At 39.7% G+C, this 23,902-nt stretch overlaps 2 gene segments (V, D, J or C); both read right to left on the bottom strand.

The window, feature by feature from the left end:
* Positions 1 to 9,224: 9,224 nt before the first annotated feature.
* LOC130882913 (Ig heavy chain V region PJ14-like) lies at positions 9,225 to 9,775 on the bottom strand. The segment is given in 2 exon segments: positions 9,225 to 9,646; positions 9,730 to 9,775. Coding segments are annotated over 2 exon segments (468 nt in total).
* A 12,135-nt stretch (positions 9,776 to 21,910) lies between these two features.
* On the bottom strand, positions 21,911 to 23,266 carry LOC130882911 (immunoglobulin heavy variable 3-74-like). The segment is given in 3 exon segments: positions 21,911 to 22,389; positions 22,478 to 22,599; positions 23,244 to 23,266. Coding segments are annotated over 3 exon segments (624 nt in total).
* Between the last annotated feature and the right edge of the window lie 636 nt (positions 23,267 to 23,902).

Here is a 23,902-nt window from a genome sequence, read left to right as displayed (position 1 = left end):
GCCAGGGACTAATGGAAGTAGGGCACAGGCAGAGCAGGTCCAGCAGATCACAGCAGAGACTGCAGCCCCAGCAGCAAGGGCCCGCTTTCCCTGGCGGGGACCTTGAGGCTTGCCCTCTGGTCAGGGACTCACTGCTCTGGGTTGGTAGCCTTAGTGAAATGGCAGGAAACTGTTCCACAGCTAAGGACCTTGCAGACAAGGCAGGTTTGGGGGTGGGGGTGGGGGCGGGTGTGTAGGAGAGCAAGCCCTGCAGCAGGAGCTGGGGGAGGGGTGTTTGTGCTCTCTACCTGGACAGTCCGCCCCAGGATAGCACACACTCACCCGTCCCGATGAAACTTCTCGGCACCTACACAGGAACTCCTGGATGCCCCAATGAGCCAGGGACTAAGGGAAGTAGGGCGCAGGCAGAGCAGGTCCAGCAGATCACAGCAGAGACTGCAGCCCCAGCAGCAGGGGCCCGCTTTCCCTGGCGGGGACCTTGAGGCCTGCCCTCTAGTCAAGAACTCACTGCTCTGGGTTGGTAGCCTTAGTGAAATCTTGATTAAGTTTTAGAATGACTTTTTTTCTTATTTAGCAGTTCTCTGTTTTCCCTCCTACTCAGCACCTTTCTCTGAACACAGCCCATTTTTTCTTTCACAGCACCAATATTACCCTGTTCTTCACTCTCCTTGCCCCTCACTTAAGATGTTTTCCTTTTCTAGGATTCCCATTCTAGTTACAAGGTCTACAAAACAGACACCAGAACAACTGACACATAGAACCCAGGTTCTGACTATTACAGAAACAGACAATATTTGTTCTTCTGAATCTTTATTATATTGTTTGACACAATGATTTGTAGTCCCAGTTACATTATTCCAAGTGTCAGAGAACACTTATAATGAGGACGTGGAAGGAATTTTAGACATTGAGCATATGGAGGTGTACTGTGAATTGCTGGATTCTCAACTTGACATGGCTCTTACAATCATGCACCCTTAATGGCTGTTGCTTTTGGTGTAAACCATACCTAAGACCAAGCCAACCCAAATTTAGTGTTGTTTATATCCAGACCTTTTCTATTACTGAAGAGCTGTTGGGAACAGATAGTTTCTGGAAACAGAGAATATGTCTTTTTGAGTGTGTGGTCATTCGTAGGTTTCCTATGTATCAGTGCCTGACTCCACATACATACACATATGGGAAGAATTAACTACACTGAAAAAGATTAGCAATTTGAAATAAGTTTATGTTAGGGAAGATATGGGAAGATATGGGCAAAAAGGTGATCATACTTAATTGTATATATGTGGAGTATGCACTTCCTCAAAATCAAGAAAAAGGAATAGCTATATAATGGCTGAATGGTTTAAAGACAATAAATTCACAAAGATAATGCTTAATGATGTCTCTAGAAAATGTGAAATAAATGGGTTGGCAAGGAAACCCACAGAAAATGAAATGGTGGTGAGGGATTTTTCCACTCTTTATTTCAAGCTACACTGGGGGATGGGAGGAGGCAGAAATTTTTAATAAATAAGTAAAGAAAGAAAATAAAAGAATCTGGACACTTCTGTATCTGTCCAAATCTTCAACACTCACTGCTACTGTCACTGCAGCTGTCTATGATAAAAATTTATGACAGAGGGGACAAGGACTGGAGTTGACATCTGGTGAAGCATGCACACTGGAGTTTGGGAATTTTGTTATCTGAGGGTTCAAGACACATCTGAAGAGGAATCAGTCCTTTATATTTTATTGTAATGTATATTTTACGAAGAGGGAAATACATAAAAATGTAAATTGTCAGAAAAGATAATGAAGTGAACACTTCTAAGTCCTGGTGGTTTAGAATAAGAAAACAATGAATATTAAATTTCCAAGATGTCTGGTGAAAGGAACATTAATTCTGGCTACAAATAGTTTTTCCATCATGTCTACAAAAAAAATTCAAAAAATTACAGATTACTGTAAATTCCTAAGCATACTTAATGAATTTACACTTAACAAGTGTCCTAACTTACGCTATCCTTTTGAAATACATATTTACACACACACAGAGACACACACACATACACACACAAACACACATAATGTATTGAATGGAATTAAGTGGAAATGTATATGTAAAGACATGGCACATATAAAATTATATGTCAATCTGTCTGAGAAGAAAAAGCAAAAGTATAGCTCAGATGATTGATTTGTGGGTATAATCCATTGATTATAGCTAGGGAAACAATAGGAAGCTTGATAGGCTTCAACAGTTGAGAGAAACCTCAACTGGCCTTTTTTGACTGAAAGAAGAAACCTCACATTTCAAATTAAAGCAAGAGTTCATGCAGCATAGTCTATAACTTCCATACTTCTGATGTGACTCCTAATGGTCTTGGAACTCCTGTTGGTTTTTTGCATCCCTTCCTGTTTCTAAGTTTCTCTGAAGAGGGGCTTTCTGCAGGCTCACACTGGATTTTCATTACTGTGTCACAGTAATACATGTCTGTGTCCTGAGTTTGCAGAGTGTTTCTGATCATTATTTCTTGTAACAGTAGGCATGGGGCTTCCTAATTGTCCTGATGAGGCACGTTCTCTAAAGAAACTGGAAATGACTGAACCATGTTTGCCATGGGGACCTGTGAGGCCCCCTCTCTCACGTTTCCCATCTGAATCAGGTTGCCTTGTCTATCTCTTGTAGACCTGCATTTATTCGTCCAATGTCTGCCTTTTCCACATCTTCTACATAAACCTGAAGGCTGAGTCCTCCTATTTCTGTTCTTTCTAGAAGATGCATTATTATTATTTCTGAAAATCTGTTGTCTACAATAATTCCTTTTCATATGACCCATTTTGCCACAATTCAAACATTTGGTATTCTGGTGTCTCCTTTTACCATTGGAAATTGCTTCTTCTACCCATGCTTCAGTGCCATAATCAAATGTATCAACATTCAGTGTATGCAAGACCCATTCTTCCAAGGGCGCTGATCTGAGCTTTAAAGGCCCCAAAATCCTTTTGCATTCCACACTTGCATTTTCATAAGCCAAAGACTCAATCATTATACGTCTTGCTTCTGGGTCAGATATCCCTATTTGTACAGCCTTAGTTAGTCTTTGTAAAAAGTCACTAAAGGGTTCTCTCTGACCCTGTTTAACTCTGACAAATGATTCCATTCTCTGTCCTGGGTCTTGTACCCTGTCCCAAGCCCTTAATGCTGCTGTAGTACACACGGAGAGTGTGTTTTCATCCAAATTAGCTTGTTCCTGAGGGTCGGAAAAGAGCCCTTCACCTAGAATTTTATCTAGGGAAATGTCAATTCCTTTCGCTTTTTTCCCTCTGTTCTAAAAGTCTAGCCTCTTGCCTGAATAAGCATTTCCATTTCAATTGCGATCCACTCTCAAGTACTGCAGAACTCAGCTGGAACCAGTCCGAGGGGGTTGCTCTGCTTGTCGTGGCCCAAGATTTTAGCATCTCTTTAACAAAAGAGGCGTGTTTCCCAAAAGTCACGAGAGCCTGTTTAATTTCTTTGAGATCATTCATACAGACAGGCTCCCATGTATCTTCCTTGATGACCCTAGGGTTTCCGGAACCAATCACCTTCTCTATTGTTATTACTGGAAAGGCAGGTAGAGCTGTAGGTAGAGCTTTGTGGAAAATGTCCCGGAGAGATTTACCCACAGATGTAGTTAAAATTTGCCTTTCTACCCTTTGCTCTTCTTTATCAGAATTTAGAAATTCCTCAATCTTTTCAATTCTATTCACCATTGCCTTCTGCAATGTCTGAATCTCCTGTCCAGAATTATGTTCCAAAGCCTTCATTGAGGATTCCAAAGTATGAAGTTTGTCCATTAGAGATAACATCTCATCTTTGGACATAATTTTTATGGCATAAACCGTGCCTTCTTGTATTGACAATCTTTCGGCCAATCTGTCATAAGCTTTAGACAAAATCTGGTTGTCACATTCAGCAGTTTTGATTCTCTCAGTTAATGTTTCAGTTCCTACAGAAAGGGACTGAAGCTTACGATCCAAATCAGCTGTTCCCTCTTCCATAGTAATGAATTTCTCCTTAACATCAGCCTGTAACTTTTTTAAATTTTGCTCAGTTGATCGAGTCATGTTAAACAAAGATCTGTTTTCTTCCTGGAGAACTTCAAACTGATTCTTGAGAAGGTTGTTGTCATTCCCAATTGTTTTTAAGCATTCAATCTCTGCCTTAAGAATCCTGGATTTGTCTCATAAAGACTTTATCATATTTCTGTTATCAAACCATATAGTGCCAACGAAAACTACGAATCCCAGAAGGATTCATAGATGTGGGGTGATAGACACCTCTTGTAAAATCTCCCACATGGTACAATTAAAAAAACTGTTAAATTCTTGAATGGTAACATGTCCAGACATTTTATTTATAAAAGAAACTTTTTTTACCTGCAATGACGGGTTCCTGTCAGTGGTGGTCTCTGTGGTTTTGGAGCCTGTCCTGGAACTAGCTCTTGTAGACCAGGCTGGTCTCGAACTCACAGAGATCCACCTGTCTCTGCCTCCCGAGTGCTAGGATTAAAGGAGTGAGCCACCACCCCCTGGCCGGCCTCGAACTCACAGAGATCCACCTGCCTCTGCCTCCCATGTGCAGGGATTAAAGGCGTGTGCCACCACGGCCTGGCCGGCCTCGAACTCACAGAGTTCCACCTTCCTCTGCCTCCTAAGTACTGGGATTAAAGGCATATGCCACCACTGCCTGGCCAAGTCCCTTTATATCAGACCAAATCTGCTGTTGTGGCGGCTTTTGTTGCAAAACCACAGGTACTTGAGCTTCAGCTAGCTAATTCAGGCAGTGGGGTTCTGCTGCAAACTTAGCCAAGGCAGGCAGGGAGGGGTTAATTGCTCCAGCGAGCAGGCGGGGCAGAATGGGCCTTTGTGGCCTAGTGTATCTCGGACTCGGCACTGGGGCCCGAGTTACAAACTAAAAAAACGGCACCCGGGAGCGTGCTGTGTTAGCTAGCAGGCTACGTGCTTGAGTTGGGGGCAAAATAGCCCGACGTTGGACGCCAAAATGTAACAGTGTAAACGAATGCAGACAGATTGTAAAAATATATACGGCTTTAATGGGAAAATAGACTTACAGAACTACCATTCCAGAAGAGACCAGGAAACCAGAAGCAAGCACTGCACTGCGAGCAAGCTTGCCAGATTTATAGGTAAACATTAGCCCAAGGAGAACACGCCCCCTAAGGGGTGGGACTTATCCCTACACACACACACACACACAAACACACACACACTGTATTGAATGGAATTAAGTGGAAATGTATATGTAAATCCATGTCACATATAAAATTATATGTCAGTCTGTCTGACAAGAAGAAGCAAATTTATAGCTCTGATGGTTTGATATATGGGTATAATCCATTGGTTATAGCTGGGAAAAAAATAGGAAGCTTGATAGACTTGAATAGTTTAAAGAGACCTCGACTGGATTTTTTTGACAGAAAGAAAAAATTTCACATTTTAAAATTAAAGTAAGAGTTCATGCAGCATAGTCTATAACTTCTATATTTCTGATGTGACCCCTAATGGTCTTGGAACTCCTGTTGGTCCTTTGCATCCCTCCCTGTTTCCAAGTTTCTCTGAAGAAGGGCTCTTGCCAGGCTCACACTGGAATTCCCTCACTGTGTGTCAGTCACAGTAATACATACCCATGTCCTGAGTTTGCAGAGTGTTTCATGTTAAGAAAATTTGTCTCTTTGAGGTGTCCCTGCTGATGGTGACTCAGGATTTGAGAACTGAATTATATTTGCACAGATACAGAGATGCACAGGAAGATGTAAGAGGTGACTTTGATGGTGGCCATCATTTTTGAGTTGATGGCATTGTAGGATCTTCTCAATTCTGAGACCATGATGAAGAGGAAATGCCAGCTCCTCAACTCTCTGAGCTAGTGGGTTGCCAGCTTAGCTTCTGGCTTCTGAGTCTTTATTGGGAAATAGAACATTATAGATTTAGTTACAAATTAAATTTTGTGGAAGTGCAGGTTTGGATCTCATTGACTCAGACATGGGCTGGCTAGTAACCATGGAGTCACAATTACTTTCTGAAAAAGTAGCAGCTACAGATGCAATCACTGTGTTAAAAGAACAAGTTTTTATTTTATATACATGGAAGAAAAGAAGATGATAAAATTAAAGTGAACACTTCAAAAATTAGCAGTTTCAAATGTATTTTAAATGACAAATCAAGAATCATTAAAATCACCTTAACTTAAAACATGCAGAAGTTTCCTTGTTGAGAAAAGTGAGGGGGTAGCAGTCACAAAATTTATAACCACAAAATGTTATATCTTGAATCTTTAATAGAAATAGAATGTATTTTAGCAATGAGAATCCAAACATTTTATGTCAAATTTTCTCAATAGGTTTGACTCATGTGAATAAACAGGACTGTCTCTAAACTGTCTGAGAATCAGGAAAACATAAGAACTGGTGCCTAACCTTGACCAAATTACAGCCCAATATTTACAGCATGGTCTTCTCTGATAAAGTCTGCAAATAGGACCCAGTGTCCACACCCCACAATTCATTCTGAATACAAGTATTTCTTTGCATTATAACAAATCCTAGGGTTTTCTTGCCAGAGTACCCCAGATTGTCGACAGTAGGTGGGGATTTCAGGATTTCCCATTGGTAAGTGGCACCAAAGAGATTTAGAGACGTTATCTCTGTTGCCCAGGCTTATGGAGCAGTTGGAGGTTGTCTTGCAGATGAACAATAGCAACATGAAGATTTTTATATTCCATGTATCTTTTAAATTTATTTTAAATTTACTAATAAATAAATTCAACAGATACATAATTTGTAGTTATTATCAATACCATGGGATACAAAAAGATATTGTATAAGAGATATTCCTTATACCTGAAGACAGAGGATGAATATGAGAGCTTGGAGAAAAATAATCCATTAAAATGGAAAACACAGTAACTAGGAGAGTCTGCTTCAATTAGAAAAAAATCAGTCAATGTCAGTTCAATTGCAACAAAGGTCAATAGTGAGTGAGCAATGCAGCGAACTCATGAAGTCAGCATAACTGTTGTAAATAAAAATGCCCCATGTTAACTAAAATAATCATATGAGGCAATCATGAAAGGGGCTTTAAGGGAATAATGAATAGTTTTCTTCTTCCTGTCTTACAGTATAAAATTTTCATAGGTGTTTACTCACTTGAAAACTTTGCAGGATACCGATATTTGAATGCACAAATTATTATTTGGCCACATTAATTCAATAAATAATTCACAGAAAAATAACCAATGTAACTTCTGCGCCCACTTTTATTTATGGATAATTGCCATACTGAAAACAATTAAGTGAAAACTATAGGGATATTATCACTACAATCACGATTGTGGGCATCTCTGTGAGATGTGACACCTCAGGTTTCACTTATAGAGAGTCCAGCTAGTGAGAGACAGTATAACAGTGGGATATGGAAATAATCATTGAAATTCAATAATCTATTTTAATTGAAAATGTCATTTTCTTCAGATATTCACATAGAAGTGAGAATGTTGGACATGTATTCTTGTATACAAAATTTTTTTGGTTCTCCCAAACTCCTTTACAGTAAAGTAACAGAACCATGTTCCCTTTTACAAGACACAGGGCCCATTTCTCTCCATCCTCATAGAACTGTGATTTCTTTCCATTTGTAAGTGGGTCTTGAATTACTGGTTACAGGCAACTTATTCTTTGGCTTTAATTTTAATTTTTATATCGATCAAATATGCTTGTTTTATGCAACCTACTCTGCCCACATGCATTGGGCAAGTTCAAAGAACCAAAGGAGAGGATGGCATGCAGGATAATGTCTGTTCATGAGGGCATTAGAGTTATGTGCTATCCTTAGAATCAAATTTCAGACAAGTGATAGAAATGAGTTATATTTGAAAAGAAAAATGAGACTAATCTCTTGAATGAGGCAAAAATGTTAGGAGTTAAATGTCTTAACCTTTTACTTTTTAAATTTTTCTATATGTATCAAAGAGTCATATAAACTATGGAGCACTCATGTTGCTTTAAATCTCAAGAGTGGGGGAGAAAATGAAGTATTTTGCTTTTAATTATGTGTGTATGTTTCTATATGAGTTTAGTGTGCATGGGGACAAATAGAGACCATGGGTTCTCCAGAATTATTGGTAGGTATGACTTAAACATTGTGGATGCCAGATATTGAAACTGTTTCCCTGCAAGAACAGTATTCTCTCTGAACCTCTGAGCTGCTTCCCGAACATGCAGATGAGCAGTGGCAACCTTCCCTGTTATGTTTGCTGCAGCTCAGTTCTCAACAGTTGAAGTATCAAACCAATCTGCATGAACATGGAGGGCCTTGTATCACTAATAGCCAGGCATCAAGAGGACATGATAAACACTTACCCTTGCAAATTAAGAACCTCATCTTAGGAAAAGTAAAATTAGGGAAGTTTGATCATGGCTTGGACAGTGAGAAGATTAATCAGTTAGTTGGGGAGGATTATCCCAAATAATGAGTTATATGGAAGTTGACCAAAGTTAATAAGAACACATCCTGTTCTCATATACTGAGAAAGTCAGTATTAAAGTTAGACAGACTCTGAAACAATAACTATTAGTTTAGCCTGAGGAACCACTGCTTATAAGTCTGATTGGAAAGCTAAATTTAACCAAGATACAAATGCATGAAATGGGATCTGTGAAAAGCAGTAATCAGTTCTATCCTTTTACGGGACCTTCTTGGTGTAGAAGGAATCTACAGATATTTCAGTTTCCACGGAGTTGTGTGAAAATGACTTTAAATAAGGGAAGCTGTGGTTTCTCTATCACAGGTACAAAAACAAAGAGGACAAATTACAGCTCTTTTAAAGTTCTCTAGCTTATAACTGAACCTAACACCCAACAAGTGTCATAACTGCTGACTCCTTTAAAATATCTGCATATGTAAGAAAATGTGTGAATATGTATGTATATGTGTGTGTGTGTAAAACACGAAAAGTTGTATGTCATTCTATCTATAACAAGAAGCAGATTGTTATAGGACTTGTGAGAAAAGCTATTTGTTATAGTATTTGAACAAATAGGAATTTTATTAGACTATGACAGTAAAGAGACACCTCTAGAGCATTTTTTTATATGTGTTTGGAGAGAAAAACACAGATTCTAATATTGAAATATATTCTCCTGCAGCACAGTCTAGAATTATAAGTCCTATAATTATTAAGCAACCACATACTGCTCTTGGGAGACCCTGTTGTTCTCCAACACCCCCTGCTGGTGGTGAGTATCTCCATTTGGAGGTTTTTGTCCAAGCTCACAGTGGAATTTTCTCACTGTGTCCTTGGCACAGAAATACATGGCTGTGTCCTCAGTTTTCAGACTGTTCAGTTTTAAGAAAACTTGGCTCTTGGAGGTGTCTCTGGTGATAGTAATTCGGGACTGAAGAGCTGAATTATAATCTGTGCCTCCACCACTCCATATTGCTCCCATCCACTCCAGACCCTTTCCTGGAGGCTGGCGGACCCAGTGTACATGATAGCTGGTTAATGAGAATCCAGAGACAGTGCAGGTGAGAGACAGACTCTGTGATGGCTGCACTAGGCCAGGTCCTGACTCTTTCAGCTGTATTTGGGACAGGGCACCTAGAGACAAGCAACATCACCATCAGTCAGTAACCCATAGAAGAAAAACCTGCATACCTTTCCTGAAACCCTGAAGCACTTACAACTTGGAAATGTCACCAGGCAGAGGAGCAGCACCAGTACAGCCATGTTGTGTTGGAGGCTCTCGTCAGAAGGAGATGGGGCCTCTCAGCTTGGCCTTGGATTTCATTCTGAGCTTGAGGACTGCTTTGCATTGGGGGAGGTTCCAGAGAGCATAAAAGGAAACACAGGCAATGTTTTCAATTTCTCCTCCAGGAAACTGAGATTTGCTTTGTGCTTCTTAGAGGTACTGAATATTGAACCTCAGGAACATTGCCTTGATACTGTCAGGATTTCCAATTCCAGAGAAACAGGAAATATTAAGAGTCATACTGTACAAGCCTTAGATGCAAAACATGAAAAGTGTTTACATTAACTAGGTCTACATGCATTTTGTGAAGGCAGAGAAGGATACCAGATTCTCAATGGATTTATGTATTTTGTATCTTCCTATCTTCCAGTAGAGAATTTAAATGGTATTGGTATATTGGTGATCAAAAATCCTGTTTATGGAACTACTTAAAATTCTTTCTATTGGTGTCTGTGGAGTTGTCTCATTCTTATAAATATTCAGGAAATAACTTGTGAGGAAGCAGCTCACACACATTTCATACATGTGATTTCATATGTTTATCTGTAAGGAAATTTGTGGGACTGATTTGGATCCCATCTTATGAGGCTCAGATTTCACCTTCTCACTTATAAACCTCCTACCTGTACGCTAGATTTCATTCCTCTTAATTTATGTCAGTCTATGCATGTACTTTTATATCTTTCTCTGTCACTCTCCTCAGCTGGTATTTAATCACAGGTTCCTAAATACAATTGTTGCTTTGGTAAGTTATGGGGAGCTCAGCTGCTCATAACACTTCATAAAAATCAACAGCATGTAGCCAGGTTTGAGGGTTATGGTCACTGAGGTAATAACAAGACAGAGAACTTTAAGTAATGACAAGAAGTGGACTGGAAGTCAGATATGGACATGGGGAACCCTGTGACTTGAATGATAGTCAAGGCATAGATAACAAGAGTTTCTAGTGTCTTTTCCTGTGTCTTATTAATGCAAATCAACAGGGAAGTGAACTGCAGAGCTAGAACCAACCTGTTCAGTCAAGACTCAGGAAATGTCTCTCTAACTTAGCATTAGAGACATCACAATTTGTCTGCATTATCTCTTTATGCATAGTCTTTTCACTTTTTACTGTGAGTTTCAGTGGTAGAAACTGCTCTTCACTTTAATGAGACAGCCATCCTGTGAAAGCCCTGAACATCATATACAGTATGAGTTCAATGTTCTCTGTGTTTTTTAATGTTTCAGGGTTATAAAAAGATTTTTTTCAGACATAATGCTTAGTATGTTTCATCTTGGGGTGTTTGATATTTTCATTGTGTTTACAATAATCTGGAAAGGAATATCTTAGAAATAAATGCACATTTCTTATACTATATTGGGGAAGTAAGTATAAATTCACTTATTCGAATATTTTTTGTCCTTCGTTACTTCAGAGATATTGTCTAAGTTAGGTTTCTATTTCTGTGAAAAGACCCCATGACTCCAATTGTTATAAGGAAACTGTATAATTTAGGGGGCTTTCCTGCAGCTCCAGGAGTTCAGACCATTCTCATCATGGCACGAAGAATGGCAGTGTGAGAAAATCATGGTGCTGGAGGAACAGCCGAAAGTCCAACAACAGCAATGAACAAGAACTCAGCTGACAGACTGGGAAGCACCCTGAGCATAGAAAACCTCAAAGCCTACCCTCCACAGTGACACATTTCCTCCAACCAGGCTGTGCCCACTCCAGCAATGCCACATATCTGAAAAGTGTTACTCTTTTTGATATTATGTGGGGCAATTTCATTCAAACTCCCACAGAGAGTTAGTGCCCATATTCCATACTCTCTTACTCCTTGGGTTTCTCTTGTTCCACGAGACTCTCAAGAAGGAAGTCACTGGGAAAACAGCATTTGCAAAGGGAATTCATTCATGGTAAAGTCACACATTATTCATTATTATCTTATATTTGAGAGGTGTATCCTTATTCTTAAGGGTTGATTCAGTCATTTGTTTAATTATGTAAAGTGGATAGATGGATACTCACTTAATGGGCCATGTAGAATTAACAGTACCAGCCTGTCTATTTGTGTGGTGGTCATAATCTTTTTACATGATTAAAAACTAGGGTCATCATGGAAAAAGGAACCTTATTTGGAAAAAATACCTACATTATATTTGTATGCAGGCAAAAATATGATGTCATTGACTTGATTAATAACTGATGTAAGGGGGCTCAGACAGATATAGACATTTTTTTCCATGGGCAGGTGGTTTTTGTGCATTATATAAGGAAGCAGGATGTACAACCATCGAGAGCAAGTCTATGGATTGAGATTATTTGTGATCTCTGATTCAGTTCCCACTTTTTGGTTTCTTAGGTCTTGATTTCACATCCTAATTTTCCTCCATGGTGTTCTGTAATATTTAACATTACACAAACCCTTTCCTTTCCATGTTGCTGACCACATCCATAGGTAGCAGACTGGGTCAGTTTAAAATTTTTCTTTTTTTTTTTTATTTATTAAAGATTTCTGCCTTCTCCCCGCCACCACCTCCCATTTCCCTCCCCCTCCCCCATCAAGTCCCCCTCCCTCATCATCCCTAAGCGTAATCCGGGTTCCCTGTCCTGTGGGAAGTCCAAGGACCACCCACCTCCATCCAGGTCTAGTAAGGTGAGCATCCAAACTGCCTAGGCTCCCACAAAGCCAGTACGAGCAGTAGGATCAAAAACCCATTGCCATTGTTCTTGAGTTCTCAGTAGTCCTCATTGTCCATTATGTTCAGCAAGTCCGGTTTTATCCCATGCTTTTTCAGACCCAGGCCAGCTGGCCTTGGTGAGTTCCTGATAGAACATCCCCATTGTCTCAGTGTGTGGGTGCACCCCTCGCGGTCCTGAGTTCCTTGCTCGTGCTCTGTCTCCTGCTCATGATTTGGACCTTGAGATTTCAGTCTGGTGCTCCAATGTGTGAGAATGGGGGTGGGGATGGTGACAGTGTGCACAACTGCAACCATAGTCACAGATACAGTTACACTTTTAGGTAGAGCCACACTCTGCAACATACACTCACACAGAATCACACTTATAAGCCGGGCGCCGGGCGGTGGTGGCGTATGCCTTTAATCCCAGCACTCGGGAGGCAGAGGCAGGCGGATCTCTGTGAGTTCAAGGCCAGCCTGGTCTACAAGGGAGTTCCAGGACAGGCTCCAAAGCTACAGAGAAACCCTGTCTCGAAAAAAAAAAAAACCTTACAGATTATCACCTGGGACTCTGACCATTGAAAATTTAAGTAAAAGGCCTGAGTCTCAGTACTTTATCCTGAAGAAATACCTGTATCAGGAAAGAACCACAAGCTGAAATAATCTAACCCCCACCCAAGGGCAGACCATTCAAAGGTAATGCCTGACTTTCCAACCACTGTAGATAGGACCACCTGCCAGAGCACCTCACCATGACACCCCTAGACAAATGTCAACCAACCAAGGGTCCTAAACCTCAGAAGCCCATCACCCCCACCTCTATTGCTATAAAAACCGTATTCTAATTGAACTCAAGGCTTTCTGGATATTTCAATGCCTTGGACATAAGGAGAAAAGAGTTTGCAAACTTGATTAAAATAAAGGCGTGGTCTCCTTTGTTGGCTTTTGTGGGGACCCTGAGGATTTGGGCATAACAATTACACATTCAAACACACACGCACAGACACAGATACATACACATGCATTCACACACACACACACACACACACACACACACACACCACCCACACCACCACATCCACACGTAGAAATAATTATTCATAAGCAGAGGAGCTGAATTTCTTTCTTCCTGTCTTTTTCACAGGGCCACTCTGGTTGGCTTGGTCTCACTACGTAGACCAAGCTGATACTGAACCATGTCACTGTCTCCCAACCATCTCATACAGAGTTCTTTAAACTTTGAAATAATTTTTTTCATATAATAAATTCTGATCATTATTCTCTTCCCTCGTGTCTTTCCATTCTTTCCTCTTTCACAACTTGCTCAACTTCATAAGAAACATAGTTTTACAGCAAATTTTGGGACCAGACTCATGATATTCATTTCATATTGACAACAAATGGATTGAAAATTCAAAATTGACAATATTTTTTCATTTAAAAATTTTTATATGAAATATATGTTTGTTCTATAGTTTATAACATTTTTATTAATGTTGACAATAAATAGTGCTACAATTCAGGCCTGAGGAGATGGCTCAGTAGTAAGGTGCCTGCCTCACAGAATGAGTGTTTCAGTTTGATTTTCAGCACTTAACTCTGAAGCTGGTGGTGATGATTTATCCTTATATTCTCAGAACTGGTGAGGTCATGAAAGGAGCTTCTCTGGATCTTGCCATCCAACCATTCCATCTGACCCTCTTGAACTTCAGGTTTAGTGTGAGACCCTCAAAAATAAGGTAGATGTGAACTGAGGAATACACTCAGAATCAACTTGTGACCTCTACACCCATGTGCAAACATACACTGTGATAATTAGTGTTTCCATTCATTCAAACATTTCCCTTTCCATGTGTTGAGCTCTTAGTTTATAGTTATTTAGAAGCAAGTTATGGAAGCTGCAGACCTAGGTACAGCTGATTGCTGTGGGAAGCAAGAGCAGAACTCCTCTCACTCACTGTATACTTATTCCCACTCCAAAACTTTCATCTGCCCTTCCTACTCTAGGAACTATCATTCCTTTTCCAGTCATAAGATTGCTGGTTTTAAGTGTATTAATGTAAGAAATGATACCTTTCTGTATATAATTCTGATATTTTTCTTCTTAGTTTGAACTTGGTTCTTAAACTTAATACCTTGTAGATGGAATGCAAATACTATAACTCAGAGCTAGCCAAGCACTCCCATTATTTAAAATATCATATTTTCATCAGAAAATAGTGTTTTAATTATAACATTCAAAACAAAACCAGCAATTGCAAGTTCTACTTGATAACCAGCACTTATGACTGCATATAACACAGCAGAATAAAAGTATAGGATCAATATTTTGATCATCAATGTCCAGAATGTAGAGTAGGAAGAACAAATGAAACCAAATAAATAAAATGAGGCTGGGGAAATAAACTTCCTTCCCAGCTTGGGACTCCCATCCACAATCTAGAGTACATTAAATAATGAAATCATCATGTACTGCAAAGATTCATAGAACATGTAGGAATCTCCCTATTTTTATTCAACACCACATACTTGAATGAAATGGTAAAAAATAAGAATGTACTGTGCACATGAAAACACATTGTCTACAGCACACTGAACTGAGGAAGGCAGGGGCCACTGAGTTGTGCTCTCACTCATTGATGATCTGATTGTCACTTTGGATCTTAGGCAGAAAGTGGATCTGGGTTGTGTTTGGAGCCTTTGTAATGGGAAGGGAGACCCTGACTGTGAAGCCAATCCCTCAAGTCTCCCAGGGCACCTGACACCTTATCCTGGCCCTGTGGTCAGAGAATGCTGTGGTAACCGCTGTAGTGCAAAATATTAACATAGTAGGAGAAAAGATGCCTCTCTTAAGCAAACCCATAAGCTCCCAGAAATAGACACAGACAGAGAGATATATAGCAACAGAGACAAACCTAAACAAAGACATATCTACTAGAGCAAACAAATATATTTATGGCAACATGTTATTTGAATGTCATTCATTTTACTTAAAATATCATGTTCATTCACAATATAGCCTGACAATATAGATACATCCCAGTACCCTCTCTCTCCTGCATCCACTTGGATGACCCTGTGTTCCCTGAGCTATGTATTCTCCTGTGCACTGAAATCACATAGAAGTGATCGAAATGAGTTGTTCTTGAGAAGAAAGAGTCAATACTTTTCATGAGAAAAGGTGTCCTAACTTTTAACAGGGAGTAGTGATGATTCAAACACAGTATTTATTAATCAAAATGAGGAATTAATACTTGAAATATTTCTTTTTGAATCAAAACAGCATTTATACTACAAAAGAATTCTTCCATCAAACTACCGACACTAGATGAGTAATTTTTTAATAAATACACTTTTGTTGTTTTTTTGAAGACAGGGTTTCTCTAGTTGTATTGGAACTGACTCCGCAAACCAGACTGACCTCGAAATCAAATGATCAGCTTGTCTCTGATTCCTGAGTGCAAGAATTAAAGACATGCGCCACCATCACCAGACAAATACATTATTTTGAGTTATGAATACATGATTCTGTGTGGATGGTATAGTAATAATGGAGAAAAAAAGAGGTCACAGGGTCCTCTGAACTTACCGGTGGTTATGAACTGCCCTGAGTTTTGGGTTTACAATCTCCAGTTTCTTTAGTTTCTTTCAGATCTGATGCTGATCACAACAGAATCAGTCCTACCTTTTATGACAGGTGATAGTTTTCATTTTGTTCAAGTCTGAATACACCCTAAATTTATAAAGCAACTTAAATGGGGCAATGGAAATAGTTCTGCAGTTCAGGGGTTCTTGCTGAAGCAGAATCTTCAACTAGGATCTTAATTAAGAGCTCAATCAAGTCTTCATCAACAAGTTTTCCCATTCCTGGGATGTGGAGACAGCATAATCACTGGAACTCACTAAAACTTGTCTAACCATTTGTGATATCCAGGCCATGGTGCAGGAAGTCCTTCTCTCTATGTGTTGCTTTTATTTAATAAATAAGATTATTTTGGCCAATGGCTTAACAGAATATAGCCAGACTGGAAGAGATACATATGTAGCAACAGTAGGCATGTAGTGATACTCCATGTAGCAACAGTGATACTCCATGTAGCTGCCAGAAAAGAAAGATGTGAGCCAACAGCCAGAATCTTGCCAGTAGGGCATGAACATCATGGTAAAATATAAAGTAAAAAGAAATAGGTTAACCAAGGATATAAGAGCTAACTATCAACATACTTAAGTGTTTGTCCAAGCAGTTATTTAAATAATATAGTTTCTATGTGATTATTTTGGGAGTCTGGGAGACTAGGAAATGAACAATCTCTGGCAACAAGGCTATGTGATACAGCTTGTCTTTAAAATAAGGTGCATATTGATAGAAGAATGAACACATATCAAATGTACAGAAATACACACATACATGGGGGCATGTTTAGAAGGAGAGAGAGAAATGAAAAACAGTATATCAAATACATACATATATATATATAATTTTATAAATATATTTTATAATTTTATAAAATAAAAAATGAATAAAATAAATACAGAAACTGAAAAACAGAAATTTAAATAAACATTTGGACACTTCAAGGATTGCTACACACCAAACCTGTAGAGAGAATCCTGAGTGTGATTTGGAGAAGCAGCACAGACACAGAGGTGTCTGGCCTTTTGGCCTCTCCCAACAGGCTCTCCTGTGACCCAGAGCTCTGTGTGCTCTTAGCGCCCCCTGCTGGTTCTTAGGTAACTGCAGGGAGGTTTGCATTTGAGCTCACAGTAGTATTCACTAACTGTGCACTTTGCACAGTAATACATGGTTGTGTCCTCAGACCTCAGACTATTTCCAGGTACAGAGTGTTTTTGTCCCTGTCTATGGAGATGGTGTATCAGATCTTCATGGCATGAGCATAGTAGTTGCTGAACTACTACCACCCTTAATGCATGAAAACCACTCCAGCCCCTTCCCACATGCTGAGCAGACCCAGTTCATGTTATAGTTACTGAAGGTGCATCCACAGAGTCTCAGGAATTTTTTAGGTTCCTGAGATTCCCCAAGACTCCACCAACTGAACCTCTTACTAGACACCTTAAAGCACAGAGAAATCTGATCATAAAACTGACTAAAATCCATTTTTTCCATCTTCATGCACACACATGACACACCATCTCATCTCTACAAATTACCTTTGAAAATAATGACAAGAAAAAGAGAAATAAGTCTCAAGTCCATGGTAAGTGGCCTGTTCTTAGTGCTAATCACCCAACACATATTCTAGGTTCTAAAAATGATCAAAACACACAGTGTTCCTTACTGGATGGTGATTAGGGAGAGGACAAGAGTACAATTAGTATAGCTAGGTCATTAAATGGGTTACCTTAGCCATCTCAGGACAACAGATATACTGAAAGCAGGACATTGGGGATAATCGAAATGTAGCAAACCAGAAGATGTGTAGGGTAAAGGATGGCTGAGTTTGGGGAAGAACATGGGCCAGGAGAAAATTAAAATTTACCATTTATACTTCCTTGACATACAGGCAACATGAAAACTATAGAGACTCTTAACAGAGGGGGCCTGTGACACAAGAGTAGGGTATTGACAAGTAGGACATTTGAGTGTTCCTTATTAAAGATGATCACAGAGTAAAAGTTGTAAGATCATTCACTGTATTGTTCTGCAGGCTTAGTGAGCAAAGTAGAGGGCCCTTGATAGTCTGTGCTTGCAATTTTGGGATGCCTCAATAACGAGGGACAAAAGGAGAAATACAAGATACTGGTTGGACAGTGAATGGGGATTTGGGAATTCCCTATTGCTAAGAGTGCTTAGGAGGTTTAGGTGTATTGATGTGTGAAATAATTGTAGGATCTCTGGAGGGGGGAAACTTTTATGTTTCATGAATTTGTAAAAAGCACATTTACTTAAAGTTTTTTGATTATCTGGTGGGTTTAAAGATAGTAGGAAGCAAAGATATTTCATAATGTAGATTCCACACCCTTGAAGACTTAGGTGTTTGACCAGGAAGACTGAAGACAAACAATCTTTGAGATTAGAAAATTATAAAAAATATAAAATCCATTATAAAATTTCAGTGAGCTTCTTTCTAAGGATGTAATGACCAGGAAAACTCATCCCGAAAGCATAAACATTTCAGTACATGAGCTTCAAAGTGGCTAAAAATGTTGTATGATATAATATTGATGGGAACCTCGGGAGTGAAATGAATGTTTTACAAGTGTTCACTCACAAGGCAACTCTTGTAATGTACATCAAGATATACATTAGTAAGCAGAAATGGTAGTATGCTGAAAATATCTCAGTAAATTTCTTTTTAAAATTCTGACTAATGTAACTTCACTTCCTGTCATGCTACCTCCTGCGGAGTCTGCATAGTCACTCATGTAAGATGTGGCACCATCTTAAAGGAAGTGTACAGACAGAGAAGGTGTGCGTGTGCTGTTTTTCCTGCATTGGAGTTCTTGAACTTTTGGCATTACCTACTTATGTTCTAAGGAATACAGTCTGATTTTTTCTGGAAGGAAAGATATGTTTATGTTTCTAGAGTCTATTGATGAGCCATTGCCTTATACAGGAGTATATAATGCTAATGGAAGACAATGGGTTAACATTCAAGAGAAAAAAAGTTTCCACGTTTAAAGTGGTGCCTAGTAAATAAAGAACAAAATGCCAGCTTAATTAAGGAATTGAGACAGAATCAGGAAAGATGGGGTAAGCATAAGAAGAGAGAGATAAATGCCCGTAATGTCTTGAGATTGGTTTGAAGAAGGTTTGAAAAGGAGTTAGAAACATGGAGGAGAAGAAACGAAGTTCTTATGCTTATATAGCAGAAATATAAAAAGACAGTAGACTATTTGACTATTAACCCCGACTCCTTACCCTTAGCTCAAAATGCAATGAATTCATAGCCTAGATAAAGATTTATATCAAAACAAATATCATGCCATGTCTAGCATGACCAATCGCAGACTCATACCAGGGACATCTGTCTGATAAAAATCTATTCTCGTGTATCTAATATAATGATTCTAAGAATAATCTGTATCACATGAAAAAATAATACATGTTGCTACACATTGTTTTTCTGTACAAAGGATGAGCCTCAGGCCTAGTAAATGCATTCAGATGCAATTCCTTTGAGTCTTGTGTGTATCATTCATTGACTCCTTACCCACATGAGACCCTGTTCCATTGATCCTAGTACCCTGGCTGAGCCGGTTTATTGCAAGTACCCACTTTCATTCAAGGAAAAGTTCCATGCTAATGACTCATAGTGTAAGGACTGTGGGAATGTGAGAGGTTCATTGAGGGGTTTTTATTGGACTATATGGGGCTCAGGCTTTCAGACAGAGAATCCAGATGGAGAGATAGTGTAACTGTGATATCAGTAAATAAACATGGAAGTGGATAAAAAACTATTCCAAATGAAAATCCCACTCCATTTCCACACAACTCATCTATTGCTCTTCACATGGCCTTTGTTTCTTATTCTCTGAAGATCCTACACATTATTAACCAATGTCTAGCAGAACCATGTTCCCGTTGAAAGGTGTAGTGGCATTTCATTTGTACTTTAATAACTATGCCTTACCTGAGAATCAGAGGAGTTAAACAAATACAATGGCCAGCCTTACAAACCAGTCAGCAACGACACACACCTTTAACCCCAGTAGCCACACTAGCTTGCCTTACAATCCAGGCAGTAGTGGTACAAATCCTTACTCCCAGAACTAGAGAAGATTATAAAAAGGGAGGAGACAGCTCTCAGAATCTCTCTCATTCTCAGATTCCTCGAGACAGGATCATCATTTTGGACTAAGGTAGAGGTAAGAGTCAGTGGCTGGCTGTTTTGCTTTTCTGAACTTCAGGTATAACACATTTTTCTGTCTCTGAAGATGGCAGGCAGAACATGGTTTGTTCATGAGGACATGACCTCTAAACTCTGGGTTCCCAGAGCTATCTGTTAACCTCCTGACTCTAAACATAGAGAAGTGAGAGAAAGGAGTTTTTCTTGGAAAGAAAAGTTAAAGTGTTCTCTTGGATAACAGAAATATTGTTATAACCTTTAAAGGGGAATACTGATGTTTCAAACTCAGTACTTTTTTATTAAAAATGATAAATATGTTTTGGAATATTACCATTTGAATCAAGGTCTCATGTAAACTACAGAAGAACTAGACCATTGGGCCAAATCACAGCATTTAATGAGTTTTTTTTAATTTTTATTTTTACTTAAAAATTTCCACCTCCTCCCCTCCTCCCATTTCCCTCCCTCACCCCCGGACCCCCTCCCCCTCCGTCTCCAGTTCAAAGAGCAGTCGGGGTTCCCTGCCCTCTAAGAAGTTCAAGGTCCTCCCCCCCTCCATCCAGGTCTAGGAAGGTGAGCATCCAAACAGACTAGGCTCCCACAAAGCCCGTACATACAGTAGGATCAAAACTCAGTACCATTGTCCTTGGCTTCTCAGTCAGACCTCCTTGTTGAACACATTCAGAGAGTCCGGTTTGATCACATGCTCCATCAGTCCCAGTCCAGCTGGCTTTGGTGAGCTCCCGTTAGACCAGCCCACAGTCTCAGTGGGTGGGTGCACCCCTCACAGTTCCTGACTTCCTTGCTCATGTCCTTCCTCCTTCTGCTGTTCATTTGGACCTTGGGAACTCAGTCCAGTGCTCCAATGTGGGTCTCTGTCTCTAGCTTCATCCATCGCACTGTTTTAATCAGGGGTATATGTTTGTATGGGTAGTGTAGTGCTCATGAAGATAAACAGATACCACCGGGTCCACTAGACTCACATGTGGCTCTGAGCTGCCTTCGTCTTCTAGGGTTTACAATCTTCTTTTGCTTCTTCTTAAACTGATGCTGGTCACTAAACAGGATCATTTTCTCTGTATAATGATTGGCATTTTGCTCAGGTAAAAGCACATCCTACATTTAAAAACCAACTATAATGGGGCTGTAAAAATCAAGATTTTGCCACACAAGAAAGCATCAGTACGTTCTAAACACAGAACACAGAATCTATAACTAAAAACAGAAATGGGTGTGGCAGTCAACCAGGTGTACCATATAGGGAATGTGGAGAATGAACAATCACTGGAACTCAGTGGACAACTGGACTATCTAGTCATTAAGAACTAGGCCCAGTGACAGGACTTGTCTCACAATAAATGGCACAGATTGTTAGAAAAATTCATCAGATGTCAACACCCCACCAACCCCCCACAAACGTACATGGAGAAGAGTGAGAGAGAAAGATTGAGAGAGAGAAAGAGGGAGAGGGAGAGAGATAATGACACATAGACAGAGATAGGTAGACAGACAAAGATAAAGGAAAACAAGGAGAAACACTATAATAAATAAACACACACAACACAACTGAAAACAAAAATTTGAATATTCATTTGGACATTCAAACGTTACTACACACTATACCTGTAGAGAAAATCCCTAAAGTGTGGTATAAAGAGGCAGTGGAGACACAGAGAAGTCCAGGCTTCCATGCTTCTCTGAGCAGGCTCTTTTGTGACCTAGATCTCTAAATGCTCTCAGCGCTCCCTGCTGGTTCTGTGTTCCCCACAAAAGGTGTTTTTGTTTGAGCTCACAGTAGCATTCACTCACTGTGTATCTTGCACAGTAATACATGACTGTGTCCTCAGACTTCAGATTGTTCACTTCCAGGTACAGAGTGTTCTTGGCGTTGTCTTTGGAGATTGTGAACCGACCCTTCACAGAGTCCGCATAGGAGGTGCTACCATCTGGATTAATATATGCGACCCACTCCAGCCCCTTCCCTGGAGCCTGGCGAACCCAGTTCACCCAGTAGCTACTGAAGGTGAATCCAGAGGCTGCACAGGAGAGGTTTAGGGACTTTCCAGGCTGCATTAAGCCTCCTCCAGACTCCAACAATTGCACCTCACACTGGACATCTGTAAACACAAAGAATTCTGGTTAGAAAACTGACACAGAACACATTTTTTTCTCTTTCTCGTGTCCACACAATACACCTTGAATTACCTTTTAAAATAAGAACAAAGGAAACCAATGTGAGCCTTAAGTCCACGGTAAGTGCCCTGTGTTCAATGTTGAACCCTGACTGGGAGGACTTGGGAATCCAGTGCGAGTCTCCTCTGCCAGCGCTGCAGGGGCAGGGCAGGGCGGAATTTTATTGGCTCAAAGAAGCCTTATTTGCATATCTTCCTGCCATAACAGGCTCTGTAGTTGGACCTGGGTAGAAGGCAGTACTCAGAGTAGATATAAGACATCATACGGATTGATGACAGTTATAGAAATTGGCGAATTAATGTAGCTCTGTATACACATTTTCCTTGTTAGAAATTCACCACACTTTATTTATTTCCCCTTTTCCCATGTGCTGGGAAATGTTTTGTTTCCACACTGTCATGTATCTTTAGGATCAATGTGAAATTAAAAATCTCCACCCACAGCTATGTTTCTAGATATTAGCTCTGTCTGTCCCTCTGTCTCTGCTGGACATGGATTCTTCCTGAGGTGAATCTTGGGTAGGGTCCCACACCCCTCTAAGTAGAACTACTTCCCTAAGACAGAAACACTTGAGACTTTTCTGAATTTTACTCACTTCTGAGAGATGCTGTCCTATGGTCCCAGGAAGTTTGCAAATAAGATGATTCTTGTTGTTGTCTGTCTTCCTCTTTGTGATTGATGTGGGGATATATTTATATTTTCATCACTCAATTGTTTGCATTCTGATGTTCTCCCTATGATTAGTTTTTATTCCCCAGTCTTCCTTTCCCTTTCCCACCTCGATACCAAGCATGTCGTCATGCTATCTTAGATCAGTTTTTATTTCTGTATATTTATATAGTCAGCACAATGGGGACATTAAATGCATTTTTGTAAGAAAACATCAATTTTGTATTTTCAGAAGACTTTGTTTTGATTTTCCCAAATTCTCATGCTTTCTACCCTTTCAGCCCTTTTCTGTCACTACACCCAACTTTTCCTTTCACAACCCCTGTATTACCCTGTATTACTCTGTGCTTTTTTAAATTTTGAAATATGGTTATCTCAGAAAAAAATATTGAGAATCTCAGTTTTGTGTGGCATTTACAGTCCCTCTCCTCTACATGCTGGACCATTTAACTGGCTTGGTTTTGTACATATCTTGTACAGGAACACATAACATTTTATGTGTGTAATTACCATGTTATGTACAGAGGTAACCATATCACAGAACTCCTCCCCATTTTATGGTACTTTCATTCTTTCAACCCACTCTTCAATGATCTTTCTTGTGCCTTGTGGGAGGAATATGGAGGAGTAGGGAAATGGGGGATGTGGGAGTTTTGATATAGACATTCTCTCTGCAGACAAGCACTCACACAGTTGTCTGTTCTTAGCAGTGAACAGTCATGGACTCTCTGCATTCAATGATGACTGCTGGTCGATGGAGATTCATTT

Source organism: Chionomys nivalis, chromosome 10 (assembly GCF_950005125.1).
Source record: "Chionomys nivalis chromosome 10, mChiNiv1.1, whole genome shotgun sequence".
In the NCBI taxonomy this organism is placed as follows: domain Eukaryota; kingdom Metazoa; phylum Chordata; class Mammalia; order Rodentia; family Cricetidae; genus Chionomys; species Chionomys nivalis.
Note: the sequence above shows the minus strand (reverse complement) of the source record. Positions and strands in the feature narration are given on the sequence as shown.